The sequence below is a fragment of the Cucurbita pepo genome, chromosome 8, assembly GCF_057944985.1.
Source record: "Cucurbita pepo subsp. pepo isolate OVF chromosome 8, ASM5794498v1, whole genome shotgun sequence".
Taxonomy (NCBI): Eukaryota; Viridiplantae; Streptophyta; class Magnoliopsida; order Cucurbitales; family Cucurbitaceae; genus Cucurbita; species Cucurbita pepo.
The window spans coordinates 8840020-8855435 of record NC_141805.1 but is presented as its reverse complement, the minus strand read 5'-3'; the positions used below and the strand labels follow the sequence as shown (position 1 = coordinate 8855435).

General features: G+C 40.9%; 2 protein-coding genes across 3 annotated transcripts; one reads left to right on the top strand and one right to left on the bottom strand.

Moving 5' to 3' along the window:
- The first annotated feature begins 1858 nt into the window (after nt 1-1858).
- On the top strand, nt 1859-4775 carry LOC111800499 (uncharacterized). Its single transcript, XM_023684216.2, has one exon. The coding sequence runs from the start codon at nt 2193-2195 to the stop codon at nt 4539-4541; it is 2349 nt and encodes a 782-aa protein (XP_023539984.2). The 5' UTR covers nt 1859-2192; the 3' UTR covers nt 4542-4775.
- A 1202-nt stretch (nt 4776-5977) lies between these two features.
- On the bottom strand, nt 5978-15088 carry LOC111799721 (23.6 kDa heat shock protein, mitochondrial-like). Of its 2 annotated transcripts, none has more exons than XM_087126281.1 (4): nt 14697-15088; nt 13385-14055; nt 6402-6982; nt 5978-6296 (listed from the first exon to the last, which is right to left on the bottom strand). In XM_087126281.1, exons 1-2 carry the CDS (start codon nt 14911-14913, stop codon nt 13637-13639), a joined length of 636 nt encoding a protein of 211 aa, XP_086982407.1. In that variant the 5' UTR covers nt 14914-15088; the 3' UTR covers nt 5978-6296; nt 6402-6982; nt 13385-13636. The 2 variants fall into 2 exon arrangements, with proteins under 2 accessions (XP_086982407.1, XP_086982408.1); XM_087126282.1 differs by having other exon boundaries at nt 6402-6504.
- Between the last annotated feature and the right edge of the window lie 328 nt (nt 15089-15416).

Sequence of the window (15416 nt, the reverse complement as noted above, 5' to 3'; positions counted from 1 at the left end):
CTCGTTCGAGCAGAACTCTCCACCTCTGTCAGTTCTTAAAGCCTTGATTCTTCTTCCAGTTTCCGTCTTCATAGTAGCACAAAATTTTTTGAAGCAATCAAAGGCTTCTGATTTGGCGTGCAAGAAATAAGTCCATGTTTTTCGACTAAAATCATCGATGAGGGTCATGAAATATTTCTTGTTACCATTTGATGCTGGAGAGATGGGACCACATATGTCTGAATGAATCAATTCCAAAATTGCTTGAGCTCTTCGTGATTTTCCGGATGGAAAAGAGTTTCTTTCATGTTTTGCTACCACACAACTCTCGCAAATTTCCGTTGGTGGAGTAATATCTGGCAACCCAGTTACCATCTTCTTTGAGGACAGCGTCTTTAATCCTTTAAAGTGTAGATGACCATACCTAAAATGCCAAAGCCAGGTGGTATCTTCCTTCTTCACCATCAAACTTTTGGCAACGATATTTAACGTCAACGGATATAGACGATTGGTGGTCATCTTCATCTTAGCAATCGATCCTCTTTTGGAGTCATAAATCTCACATTCATCATTTTGGAATGTGATCACATACCCCTTTTCTTGTAACTGACCGATACTAAGTAAGTTGGCCTTTAGATCAGGAATGTAGAATACATTAGAAATAGACTCTACAAAGCCATTTCTAGTCTTGATATCTACGGTTCCTTTCCCCGTCACTTGGAGAGTTGAATTGTTGCCGAGAGAAACCGTAGTATGAAAATTTTCATCCAGAGTTGAGAAGAATTCCTTACAACCTGTCATATGATTGCTGCATCCAGAGTCTACGACCCATACACCTTGATCTGCAACCTTCATAGCATGGAATGACATTAATAATGTTTCTTCTTCTCTTCTCTCCACAAAATTGGATTGATCTCTTTTCTCCTTTTGGAGCCTGGTATAACATTCATTTTTGTAATGTCCAAGGCGTCCACATCTGTAGCATTCCACCTTAGACTTGTCAAAGTGTCTCTTGCCTTTGTTTTCATAATCATTTCTGACTAGGTCTGCTGACCTGCCAACATCTCCACTTCTTTCTCGACTGCCTCTCCCACGACCTCTGCCTCTTCTTTGCCCTCTACCTCTAGGGCTTGAAGCTTCACCTGGTGTGGATATTTACAATGTAATCGAACTTTGGAGTTAGTGATCGCAAAATCTTTTCTACGACCGCAACCTCCGTGATTGAACCACCATGCATCCTCATTTTACTTGCAAGACTTATAACCTTGCCAATATAATCTGATGCTGCCAACAGTTGCTGTTGACCAGCTGAGAGTACCTCGCCTTCATTTGGCTCTTCATAACCCGTCTCCACCAAGGCTCTTCATAACCCGTCTCCACCATATCAAAGAACTCCTTTGATCTGAGAAAATTTTCCATCAACATCGCCCAATGATCATAGTGACCATCGAACCTCGGGATGGCGGGCTGAACGTAGCTCTCAACTTGTTTTTCTGCTGCCATTTTTTGCTGCTGCAAGATAGCTCTGATACCATGTTAGGAATCACGACTCTCCACAATGGTATGATATTGTCCACTTTGAGCATAAGCTCTCATGGCTTTGCTTTAGGCTTCCCCAAAAGGCCTCATGCCAATGGAGATAGTATTCCTCACTTATAAACCCATGATCTTCCACTAAATTAACCAATGTGGGACACTCCCAATCCCAATAATCCTCAACAATCCTCCCCTCGAACAAAGCACACTATAAGCCTCCCCTGAGGCTTATGGAGCTCTCGAATAGCCTCCCCTTAATTGAGGCTCGACTCCTTTCTCTGGAGCCCTCGAACAAAGTACACCATTTGTTCGACACTTTAGTCACTTTTGACTACACCATTTCTTTCTTATCACTCCTCCTCAAGTGATAAGAAAGAAAGAAAAAAAAAAGCTTCAACAAACAGGGCACCTCATAGATAATGGAAGGTAGAAGAAAGAGGAGGTTCAAGTGTTCTACTGCTTCTTGGACCAAGGGGAAACTCCGAATTTGAACAATCTCTCAAATGGGGTTTTGGGTTTGATTTTGATTTCGATTTTGGTTTTGATTTTGGGATTCGAGGTTTCCATGGCATGCAAAGAAAAATGGTGGGTTTCCCTCTAATTTCCATTTCCCCTCTTGTTTTGAAACCCTTTGGTTTTGGGTTTTCTTTGGCGTCCTCGTTTTTGGTCCTCTGGGTATGAGGGGCATTCCCTTTCAGTTTCAGGGGAAGGGGGAGTTGGAAATTTCAGCCGCTTTTTCTTCTCCGATTTGCTCTGGTTTTGCACAGAAGTGGGTTAAGAAAGGAGAACAACAACAACAACAACAACAACAACTAGAAGCAGAAGAAGAACAAGAAGAAGGTCTTTCTTATTTTGTTTTGCCCAACAACGAACCCACTTCCGTTCTTCATATGAGAAGCCCCAGTCCTCCCACATCGGCTTCTACTCTCTCTTCTTCCTTTGGGGGCGGCGGTGCTGGTGGTGGCTGTGTTCCTTCATTTCCGCCGGAGACTCCTTCTGTTGAGCCGCTCAATGGAGCTGGGGTTGGGACTCCCATTTTTCCCGGTGGACTAGAGCGATGTGGTGTTGGATTAGAAGATTTGGAGAGTATGTGGACGGAATCGGCTGGACCAGAGCAGTCTTTTCTCCGATGGATCGCCGGAGATGTTGTTGAAGATCCCAGTCTAGGGATTAAAACTGTTTTGCAAAATGGGAATATCCCCTTTGATATGGATAGCAATGGCAGTATGGGAATTGTCGATCAGGGTTCCGAATTTGACCCCGCTGCTGCTGCTGCTGGTAATGTTCTTTCTAATATCAATCCTAATTTATCGTTTCCTGTTGCTGCTGCTTGTACTGGGTTTTCTGATGTTAATGGTAGTAATAATAAGCCTTTTAGTAGAACAACTTACAAGAGTTCTTGTTTGGGGTTGAACAATCGCCATGGAAATTTCAATGTTCAGAACCCTATCTTTTCTGGGTCTGTTGAGAATCTTGTTGTTCCTGTTTCTGCCATGATTTATCCTCCGCAGCTTCCGCCATTTGAGGCCCCTGATGAGAAGCCTCAGAATTTGAATGCTCAGGTTTTGTTGAACCAACATCAGCAGCACCCTCAGAATCCTAGTTTTTTTGTGCCATTGGCATTTGGTCAAACGGAACAGCAGCTTCAGCCTCAACTGAAGAGGCACAATTCGGGTGGAGGGGTCGACCCGAATGGGGCGATCCCGAAAGTTCCGTTTATGGATCCAGGGAATGAAATGTTTCTGAGGAATCATCAGCAGGTGCTGCAGCAGCAGCAGCAGCAGCAGCAGCAGCAGCAGCAGCTTGGATATCCATTGGGTTTGCAGTTTCTTCCTCAGCAGAAGGTAATGTCGCCGAAGCCGAAAGTTATGGGGCTCGGCGACGACGAAATGGCATATCAGAATCCCCCACAGCAGCAACAGCAACATGCTTTGCTGGACCAGCTCTACAAGGCAGCAGAACTGGTTGGGACAGGGAATTTCTCACACGCGCAAGGGATATTGGCGCGGCTCAATCACCAGCTCTCACCTGTTGGAAAGCCCCTTCAAAGGGCTGCTTTCTACTTCAAGGAGGCTCTTCAATTGCTTCTCCTTATGAACAATCCTGTTAATCCTCCTCCACCTCGCTGCCCGACACCGTGTGATGTGATCTTCAAGATGGGTGCTTACAAGGTGTTTTCGGAGATCTCACCACTTATTCAGTTTGTGAATTTCACCTGTAACCAGGCACTACTTGAGGCCCTCGATGATGTCGATCGAATTCACATTGTTGATTTCGATATCGGTTTTGGAGCTCAATGGGCTTCTTTTATGCAGGAATTGTCCTTGAGGAACCAGGGTGCTCCATCACTAAAAATCACTGCTTTTGCCTCTCCCTCCACACACCATCCCATTGAACTCGGGCTCATGCGCGATAATCTCACTCAATTTGCTAATGACATTGGAATAAGTTTCGAGTTCGAAGTGGTGAACTTTGATTCTTTGAACCAAAACTCCTTCTCCTTGCCGTTTTCTCGTGCAAGTGAAAACGAGGCTATTGCAGTAAACTTCCCTCTATGGTCCTCATCAAATCAACCAGCAATGCTTCCGTCTCTCCTCCGTTTCATCAAGCAACTCTCACCAAAAATCGTGGTATCACTGGATCGAGGGTGTGATCGAAGTGACCTCCCATTTCCTCAGCATATGCTTCAGGCACTTCAATCCTACATTAACCTCCTGGAATCTCTGGATGCTATCAATATGAATTCGGATGCAATCAACAAGATCGAGAGGTTTCTTTTGCAACCAAGAATCGAAAGCACTGTTCTGGGGCGGCTTCGAGTACCTGAAAGAATGCCCCTATGGAAGACGCTTTTCGCCTCAGCTGGGTACACGCCAGTAACATTCAGCAACTTTACCGAAACTCAAGCCGAATGTGTAGCAAAGAGAACTTCTGTGAGGGGATTTCATGTCGAGAAACGCCAGGCTTCCCTTGTTTTTTGCTGGCAGCGTCGGGAGCTCATATCTGCTTCAGCTTGGAGGTGTTGAAAAGGGGAGATTGGGGTTCTTAGCAACTCATATTATGCAGAGGTTCCATTTTATCTACTCTTATAATTAATCATCAATAATATTGAACTGTTTTGTGGTATCTCTTAAGCAGCTTAACTTTCATTCTTGCAACATTTTCTGCACTTCATTCATTTAAGTTCAGACAGATTAGCTTCCTTAGTGTAACTACAAATCTAACTACAACCATGTTAGTATATTATTTCTTCTGCAAAACTTGCCATTGTTGCTCTTGTTTTCATCTTCTTCGTTTCGTGTTTTATTGCTATGAAATGCACATTTTTCTGGTTATGTTGGCTGCTGTACTTGATCGAGGATGAACGTAGAACCTTGTTTGGCACGTAAAACAAATAATCGAGGTAGAAAAAGGAAGTCGGGGTGTTGATGTGCATACTAGAAGTGTTCTGTTTTATCATGTGACTACGTACCCTTTACTTCTTTTGATTAATTTAGCTCTGCATTTTTCTCTGCTTTGGAACTTCTCATTAGTGAAAAACTTGTTAGAAGATGACATTTTGTCCCATGAGAAAAGTGGAGGTGTGCACAATCGGGCTTAGATGCTCGTATATATCAAAAAACCCAAGCCCATCGTACCAAAACGGACAATATCAGAGCTAGACACCGAATGGTGTGCCAGCGAGGACGCCGGTCTCCAAGGAAAGGGGAAACCCACCTGGTTAAAAAAGTGTAGCTTTGTCTTTAGCTCTCTAGCTACACCACTGAGTTAGGTATCTCATAGCATAGCGATTTCGTACTTCTATTTGGATAGCTCGGATAGCGAAGGCCACACTACTGTTCGTGACCCACCCCACTAATCTTCAAGTAGCTTTGTCTGTGCACGTCTCAAGCTCTTGTTACCAAGACTGTTTCGGGTTTTGGGTTGAGCTGTAATGTAGAGTGTCGTTCGAGCTCGAAACTTCCAAGTGATTGCATAGTTTTAGTACTCTGCCCCGATGTCGATGTCATCTCTACAAAGACATCGAATCTAAGTGTATTCACTAAGATTCATGTATCTTTTCCCATGATATGCTGCATATCTTATAGCTTAGATTTGTTAGTTGCTTAGTTTTAGCTTAGATCCAAATCACTCAGTTCGACCGACCGAGACCCGAAAAGCTGATAAACTATAGCCTTTTGTTTCGATTGAAGCGGACGTGAGCGATTCATTCATTCACATTGCTAATAAAGTATAATACTTTGATTGCTCGTGTTTTATATTCGTGTTCGAATGCCATATTGTTTAGAAATGGTTGTGGGAACAGGTAGTAATCAAGGCACATGGGTATTGTTTGGTTGAAGTCTCCGTATTGAATTGTTTACTCATTTTGTTTAGTTTGAGAGTTTGGAGGCTTCTAAACATCGCCTAATTTTGTATTCCTTTCTTCATTTACTAAATTCTTAAAGCTTTAGGGATCATATTTTATACAATAAACAAACAAACAACTTTATTATTGAAGGGAACATGCCATGTTGGACTGTGACAAAACTTGATCACATTTTCTTCCTTATAATAATATTACAATCATGCTTCCCTAAAGTTTCTTCAATTTTCATGAACCATTTATGATTGAGTTTCTTGGGGGAAGGAACGTGCGACTTGAAGACTTGGTCATTTGACATTGCGAGAGGAGGCTTGAATGTCGGTCGAAAGTGTCTATGGCCTTGTAGACGTATGCTACCATGTACCCCCGGGTCCATCAAAAACTAAGATCAGCTTTAATTGGTGTCAAACACGAGCTACGAGAAAAATAAGACGAACATCTTTCACTGCATGAATATGATATATTGAAAAATCTGGGTTCGAAATGAAATGGGCAGCAAAGAAACTTTGTTGCCCACTACCTGTTGTTGCACGGATGGTAGTTGTACTAGGTGCTAAAGCATGAGTGTTGTGTATCATTGAGCAAAGACGAGTTGTAATTGTATAGCGACGCTCTAAAGCACCCTATGAAAGTTAGGGATATAAAATAGTGGATAACGTGTTAGAATGCGGAACAAAAACATCATAGTTGAACGTTAATAAAATTAAGATAAAAAAAAAAGTGGAAGAGGGAAGAATCCAATGAAAAAAAAGAATGAAAGTGATGGTCACATTTGAAATAAGAGTTAGAGATGAAAAGAGGAAGAGATGAAGAGGATGACATTTAGAAGAGGGTGGAGAGAAATGGTAACCATTTATTTTTTGTTGGGTGGGTTTGTGGTCCGCTGGGCCTCACCATTTGTGAGCACAAACTCTTGGCTTATTTCAAAAACTTCAAAACTTCTGTCCTATGGATTTATTTCAAACAAGATATAAATAAATAAAAGTAGAAATTAAACGATACAAATGACAACTCATAAAGTACAGATTAAACTGATGTCTCGAGTCGATGTCCCTCTATGACGATACAACTCCTAAACACTCCTCCGCTTCGACTGGTAACCTATGATCTCCGAAGAAAAACAAGGAAAAATGGTGAGTATAAAAATACTTCATAAGCAACTTCCCTATAAGCTCTCATTGCATCCTCAACCTTATGAGCTATAACGAAATTTTCTCTAAACTTTTGAGAAAGCCTCAAAGTTCTAAATGGTTTTATTTTGTCGGGGCCTCGGGTCGTTACCACCTATATTAAGGGCAACCATCATGAATTTTCTATCTGTGTAGTCCCTAGTCTTCCTTTAGAACGATTTACGGCATCACGACGTTAGCCTTGATCCGTCCCTACGCTCAATAGAAGTACTCACATTGACAACTACCCATGTACTCCCAATTCTCTCTCTGAAACCTATTTACTCAGCCTTGGCCTGTTTCTACACTCAATAGAAGTACTTATCCTAAGTTATCGACTTATGTAGTCCTTAGTATATTTCAAAATTGATTTACGGAGTCCCGACATCAACCTTGTTTCTACACTTAGTAAAAATCCTCGTTTTGAGCTAGTCATCTGTATAGTCCCTAGTCTCTTCCAAGTCCAATTTAACGAGATTACAACATCAGCCTTGTCTCGACCCTACAAGCAATAATAACTCGAGTGGCCACCTTTCTTAATCAAACTTAGATGCCATCGAGGTTTAGGTCTTTAGAGGCATCTAAATGCATCTCACATTTATAGGTTGCTCGAGGTTAACTCCTCAGGGCTAATCCAGTCTTTGGGTGCCCTCACGTCTAGAACTCTAATTGTGCTCAAGATTCTAGGTTGCTTAGTCTACTAGAAACATTCTAACCTAGGTACCGTTTAAGCTCTTGCGCCCTAATCTTAGCTTGTTTCGCTCTTGCGTACTTTGTTAGGGAGATACTCATATTGATCCCCTAAAGCACATAAAATTTAATCTATTCATTCATACATGCTTATTAAGAAAATATTCCTATCAAACATGTAAAGCATGAAAACCATAAATCATACACTCATGCATCAATCATCTAGAGCATTAATTACAATATTCTATCCTTCATTCCAGCCAAGCATTAAAAATAGTCCTACAACTTTGAATTCTCGAATTTGCCCTTCTAGAATCTTAATAGTGCTTATTCTAACCATACTAACACCGAGATAAAGCGTACCTTTTCAAACTTGCCTTTAAAATTCTTCAAAATTCGTCAAAATTCACTAGTAAGTTCTAAATCGGTTCTAAATCAAGAAGTAAGGTCAACATTGAAATCGAGATGAAAAACAAGTAAACAAAAGTCGAACGGCAAAGAAAAGACCACTCACATGCAAGTCACACACCATACTGTTGGTGACAACATAAAACTGAAGTGAGATTGAGAGGAGTGATTTGAATGATGGGGAGGGAGGTCCTTTTATAGGGGGATTCCCGGAGTTGGTTGAGATTTGTGTGGATGAAATTGAATTCACCTCCTCCTTCTCTTCAGCAGTAACTCATTCAAACTCTATTATTACCTTCAACACCCTCCCTTAAACTGAATTCTGCGGAAATCAGTTTAGGACTTCACTTCGTCATCTTGATATACATCTTGGATTCTGCACATCCCCATCTTTCTTCTAAGCTTCTCGAACAATGGTTGTTTCAAGGGCTTTGTGAATAGGTCTGCGATTTGTTCATCACTTCGGCAAAAGTTGAGTTCAATAATGCCTTCTTTACACAAATCACGCAAGAAATGAAATCGAACATCGATGTGCTTGCTCCTTCCATGCAACACAGGATTTTTAGACAACTTAATAGTTGACATATTATCACAATATATAACCGTCGTACCTGGTTGCTTCTGATTAAGAATTTCAAGCATTTTTCTTAACCAAATTGCTTGGCATGAGCATGTTGCTGCTGCCACAAATTCTGCTTCTGTAGTTGAGAGTGTTACAATAGGTTGCTTCTTTGAAGACCAGCAAATAGCTCCTAAACTCATCATGAAAATACTTCCTGAAGTACTTTTACGATCGTCTATATCACCTGCATAGTCGCTATCTGTATAGCCAACCATCTTCGGATCATCTCCTTTCTTGTAGAATACCCCCAAATCAAAGGTTCCTCTCACATAACGAAGTATCCTTCTTGCTGCATTGAGATGTTTTTCTGTTGGATGCTCCATGTAACGACTTATCATACTAACCGCATACATGATGTCTGGTCTTGTTGAAGTTAGGTACATCAAACTTCCCACAATTTGTTTGAAGTACCTATTATCAACCTCTCGCCCGTCAATATCCTTGTGCAACTTTAAACCCAATTCTGATGGAGTTCCAACTGTGCGCTCATCCAATTTAAATCTTTCAAGTAATTCTTGAGCATACTTCTTCTGACAGATAAAGTTACCTGCGGGAGTTTGAGTAACTTCTACTCCAAGAAAATATCTCATCAAGCCAAGATCTGTCATTTCAAATTTCTTCATCATGCTCTTCTTAAAAAATTCAAACATTTCTTCATTATTGCCAGTAAATATTAAATCATCAACGTATAAGCAAATAATGATAATGTTACCTCCCTTTTTAGTTTTCACATACAACGTATGTTCATACGGGCATTTAGTGAATCCCATCTTTTCAAAATGAGAATCAATGCGACTGTACCATGCCCTCGGAGCTTGCTTCAAACCATACAAAGCTTTCTTCAACTTGTATACTTGTTCCTCTTTGCCTTTTTTAACAAAACCTTCTGGTTGCTCCACATATACCTCTTCTTGAAGCTCTCCATGTAAGAAGGCCGATTTCACATCAAGTTGATAAATAGGCCAAGATTTCTGTGCTGCAATAGAAATTATGAGCCTGATAGTGTCTTGACGTGCCACTGGTGCAAATACCTCCTTATAATCAATTCCATACTTTTGCTTGTATCCTTTTGCAACAAGTCGCGCTTTGTACTTATCCACCTCACCGTTTTCATTCAACTTGGTTTTGAAAACCCATTTTACTCCGATTGTTTTCTGTCCTCTAGGAAGATCGGTGAGCTCCCAAGTCTTGTTCTTCTCTATGGATTTGATTTCACTGTCCATAGCTTCCTTCCATTTCTTCTCCTTTACCGCTTCTTCATAGACAATTGGATCACTATCCATAAAGAATGCAAAATAACCGCTATCACTTGATTCATAGTCCATCTCATAATCAATCATCCAATTTGGTCTCTTTCTTGTTCTTGGATTTCTTTGATTATGATCATGATCTTCTTCTACTGGTTCTTCTTGTTGAGCTTGTGATGAGCTCTCTCCATGCTCAAAGTGAGGCTGAATCGGGGCTTCAATTTGTTCTTCTTCAAGATCTACAGGAATCTGCTGATTCACAGTGATCTTTTCTTCCCATGTCCAAGTCTTCGTTTCGTCAAAGACTACATCACGACTTACCACCACCTTCTTTGTCAAAGGATCGTAGAGTTTGTACGCCTTAGAGGTCTCGCTTACTCCAAGGAACACACACTTCAAACTCTTGTCTTCAAGTTTCTTCCTTTTCTCATCAGGAACGTGTGCATATGCTATGCACCCAAAGATTCTAAATTGGTCTACTGCAGGTTTTCTTCCGCTCCATGCTTCTTGTGGAGTCATATCTCTAACAGAAAAGGTAGGACTCCGGTTGAGAATGTGAACGGACCACACGACAGCTTCTGGCCAGAATTCCTTCGGGACTTCTCCTTTATTTAGTAAACTTCGAACCATGTTGAGAATGGTCCTGTTTTTCCTTTCGGCCACACCATTTTGTTGTGGTGTATATGCTGTTGTTAACTGCCTCCGTATGCCCTTCTCTTCACAAAATTTAGTAAACTCGTTCGAGCAGAACTCTCCACCTCTGTCAGTTCTTAAAGCCTTGATTCTTCTTCCAGTTTCCGTCTTCATAGTAGCACAAAATTTTTTGAAGCAATCAAAGGCTTCTAATTTGGCGTGCAAGAAATAAGTCCATGTTTTTCGACTAAAATCATCGATGAGGGTCATGAAATATTTCTTGTTACCATTTGATGCTGGAGAGATGGGACCACATATGTCCGAATGAATCAACTCCAAAATTGCTTGAGCTCTTCTTGATTTTCCGGATGAAAAAGAGTTTCTTTCATGCTTTGCTACTACACAGCTCTCGCAAATTTTCGTTGGTGGAGTAATATCTGGCAACCCAGTTACCATCTTCTTTGAGGACAACGTCTTTAATCCTTTGAAGTGTAGATGACCATACCTAAAATGCCAAAGCCATGTGGTATCTTCTTTCTTCACCATCAAACTTTTGGCAACGATATTTAACGTCAACGGATATAGACGGTTGGTGGTCATCTTCATCTTAGCAATCGATCCTCTTTTGGAGTCATAAATTTCACATTCATCATTTTGGAATGTGATCACATACCCCTTTTCTTGTAACTGACCGATACTAAGTAAGTTGGCCTTCAGATCAGGAATGTAGAATACATTAGAAATAGACTCTACAAAGCCATTTCTAGTCTTGATATCTACGGTTCCTTTCCCCATCACTTGGAGAGTTGAATTGTTTCCGAGAGAAACCGTAGTATGAAAATTTTCATCTAGAGTTGAGAAGAATTCCTTACAACCTGTCATATGATTGCTGCATCCAGAGTCTACGACCCATACACCTTGATCTGCAACCTTCATAGCATGGAATGACATTAATAATGTTTCTTCTTCTCTTCTCTCCACAAAATTGGATTGATCTCTTTTCTCCTTTTGGAGCCTGGTATAGCATTCATTTTTGTAATGTCCAAGGCGTCCACATCTGTAGCATTCCACCTTAGACTTGTCAAAGTGTCTCTTGCCTTTGTTTTCATAATCATTTCTGACTAGGTCTGCTGACCTGCCAACATCTCCACTTCTTTCTCGACTGCCTCTCCCACGACCTCTGCCTCTTCTTTGCCCTCTACCTCTAGGGCTTGAAGCTTCACCTGGTGTGGATATTTTTAAGGCTGTCATCTCCTCTATTGCACTTGTACGATTGAGCCTCTGCTCATGTACTAACAGGGAGCTTTGGAGTTCATCTATTTGCATCTCTTCGACATTGTTTGCTTCTTCGATAGAACATACAATGTAATCGAACTTTGGAGTTAGTGATCGCAAAATCTTTTCTACGACCGCAACCTCCGTGATTGAACCACCATGCATCCTCATTTTACTTGCAAGACTTATAACCTTGCCAATATAATCATTCACCGTTTCTCCCTTTTGCATTTGGAGAATTTCAAAGTCTCTTCTGACGGCTTGTAGTTGAGCACGTTTTACTTTCGTTGAGCCTTGATACTTCCTCCTCATAGAATCCCAAATTTCCTTGGATGTCTTCTTCTGAAGCATTGTTTCCAAGATAGTCCTATCAATTGACTGAAATAAATAGTTCTTGACCTTCAGGTCCTTCAACTTCGATGCTGCCAACAGTTGCTGTTGACCAGCTGAGAGTACCTCGCCTTCATTTGGCTCTTCATAACCCGTCTCCACCATATCAAAGAACTCCTTTGATCTGAGAAAATTTTCCATCAACATCGCCCAATGATCATAGTGACCATCGAACCTCGGGATGGCGGGCTGAACGTAGCTCTCAACTTGTTTTTCTGCTGCCATTTTTTGCTGCTGCAAGATTGCTCTGATACCAGTTGTTGGTGACAACAGAAAACTGAAGTGAGATTGAGAGGAGGAGTGATTTGAATGATGGGGAGGGAGGTCCTTTTATAGGGGGATTCCCGGAGTTGGTTGAGATTTGTGTGGATGAAATTGAATTCACCTCCTCCTTCTCTTCGGCAGTAACTCATTCAAACTCTATTATTACCTTCAACACATACATATGCACAAGTAAACTCTTACATGCATTTTCACATGCACGTCTCACATGGAAAAAGATCGCTCGCAAATCGCAAATCGATCACCGATTCGATTGATCGCTTGAAGTCGAACACACTTTTACACTTCGGCACTCGACACGAATCAACCACCTAGGGCAAACGTGCCCAGTCCCCTACCATTCCACACGTGTCCCTATTTAATGGAATTTCTAGATTTCCTGTGAGTTTCTAATTTTTTTCCTAATTATTTACATTTTTACTTGTTCATAACTCATAACTAAAGTCCTTCACTAATGTTGTACAACTCCAATCCTGCTTTCGATAAATGATCTTTTTGTAAGTTCTTGTCAGAATCAACCATGCTTAAAAGTAGACATAAGATACTTATGATGTACCATTGTTAATCCTCCGATCCCGCCCGCATCTCTTCTGAATTTCTTTAAGGAACTTGTGAAGATTCATTCATAGGTCAGTACTTCAAAAATTCAGGCCCTAACTCATAAGTTAACTCGAACGAAAGTGATCGATAAGGCAACAGAACCGCACCAAACCCGATAGATCTCGAATATAAGTGAGAGTGCTGATGGATTAATGAATTAAGTTCTCAAAAGTAAATGTAGACTCACATGATGGGATGAAGAACGCAGAAGAGAAGAGGCACCAACATGATGGAAACTTTGACCATGTAAAGCTGCTTATATCTTAGATTCCATCACCAAATGAGGGGGGGACCGTTGAAATCAGCTACATGGGAATTTTCAAAACAGCTCGACAATGTTCGCAAACATCCATGAAACAGAGACCACAGCAAAAGGCGATGAGAACTCCATATTCAACTCTAAAAGCTACAGAGCTTTTTCTTCAAGTTTTAGACCAAACTACTCAACTGTAACATGCTTCACAGCCTTCCTCTCTTCTTCCTTCACCTTCGGCACGCTCAATTTCAGAACACCATTTTTCATTTCTGCTTTGATCGAATCCAGCTGGTAGAGGTCGTCGGGCAAATCCAGTCGGCTTGAGAATCGTCGCCGGTCTGCCTCATCTTCGGATTCCTTTGCAGCTTCGCCTTTGATTATCAGAGTGTTCTGCTCTACGCTCACCTTCACATCTTCTTTGCTCAGTCCAGGCATGTCCATTCGCAAGTACAGAGCGTCGTCGTCTTCTCTTACGTCCCAGCCCCTCCTTGATCCTGCTCCAACTCCTCGTGAAGCTGCCAGAATTGGATCCTCCATGAACTGGTCCATCAGATTCAGGACCTGACTCAGGCTCCGGTTCGGCGAAAAATGATCGAACACATCTGTCACATGGAAATTGAAGTGTATTCAGGTAGTGATCCATCCACCATCAGCAAACAAGCATGATTTCTTACGAACTTAAAGTTTATTGACAATATTGTCCAAATGTGTGAACAGATAAAGATTCGTGCTGAACAAGCAAACAAGAATTGGAGTGCAACGAATGGACTTTCTCGTTCAAACACGACTAATTTCACATGGTTTTATGCGGATATTTCTCAATCAATAAGCGAGTAGGACTTCTTGTTGAAACACAACTTCCGATGATTAAATGGCAACAACAGCGATATCCAACACTAGCAAACAAGCAAAGTTTCCACTAAAAGAACAACAGTAACCACTCTCAGATGATTCCATGCCGTGATTTGTCAGCATGATCAAAACTAGACAAGCAAACAAAATCTCTGATCAAAACTAGACAAGCAAACAAAATCTCTGGCTAACAAAACCGATCAGGGCGATTCAATAATGCGCGTCATATAAATTCAACATTCAATACCACCAGTCGTTGCGCAGATCCATTTCAACAAATCAAAACAAAATTACAAAGAAAGAAACAACTAATCACATGGCAACCTAGTTCAAAATTCCAGAACAATCAATCAATAAATCAATAAATCAAAGGAACGAAGAAAACAACTACCTGCGAAACCAGGGAAGCGATCACGATAACGAGAGAGAGAACCGCTCCGGCGGCTGTCCAAATCGACGGAGCGGTCTTCGTCGTCGTAACTAGCAATCTGAGCATTAGTGTTGAAAAAACGACCGACAGAAGGAAGGACAGAGGCGGAACGAACAGGACTGAAGAGCTTAGCGGCGGAGGAAGCAGCCAGCCTTCGGAGAGCAATTGAAGAAGCCATTGACGGAGATTATAAGAATGCTTAAACTGCGGAGATTATAAGAATGATCAAATCATCCAAGAATCTGAGGTTAAGGAGAAGAGGAATTGGGGTTTTATTGAAGAAGAAGAAGCGTCGAGAAGGGGAAAGAAGGTTCTAGTAATGGAGGTTCTTGCAAAAGGCGGGGTTTCTGGAATCTTGCCGTCTTTCCCCTAAATTTTTGAAAAATTCATATTTATACCTTTTAATTTAAAATTTTATTCCAAAAAATAAAAATAAAAACTTTTGAATTATTTACTAAACTATATAACTATGTAAAAGAATTACCATAATATTACCATCAACATATCATAAAATTTACCTACTATATTCTAAACACATTAATGGTCAATTATCACGTCAATTTATATAAATGGTATTATAAATAATGTCACATATGACTTCCAATTTTTAGACGTTATTATGTATGATTAATATACATACTTACATATGTGAATTTCATTTCCGCTATTACCTTCTTTTGT

Excerpts from the sequence above, each read along its gene's own strand:
- LOC111800499 (XM_023684216.2), top strand. The coding sequence starts at position 2,193 with ATGAGGGGCATTCCCTTTCAGTTTCAGGGGAAGGGGGAGTTGGAAATT.
- LOC111799721 (XM_087126281.1), bottom strand. The coding sequence starts at position 14,913 with ATGGCTTCTTCAATTGCTCTCCGAAGGCTGGCTGCTTCCTCCGCCGCT. Across the intron at positions 14,056-14,696 it reads TCGCTTCCCTGGTTTCGCAG|ATGTGTTCGATCATTTTTCG; the intron begins GTAGTTGTTTTC and ends TCCATGTGACAG.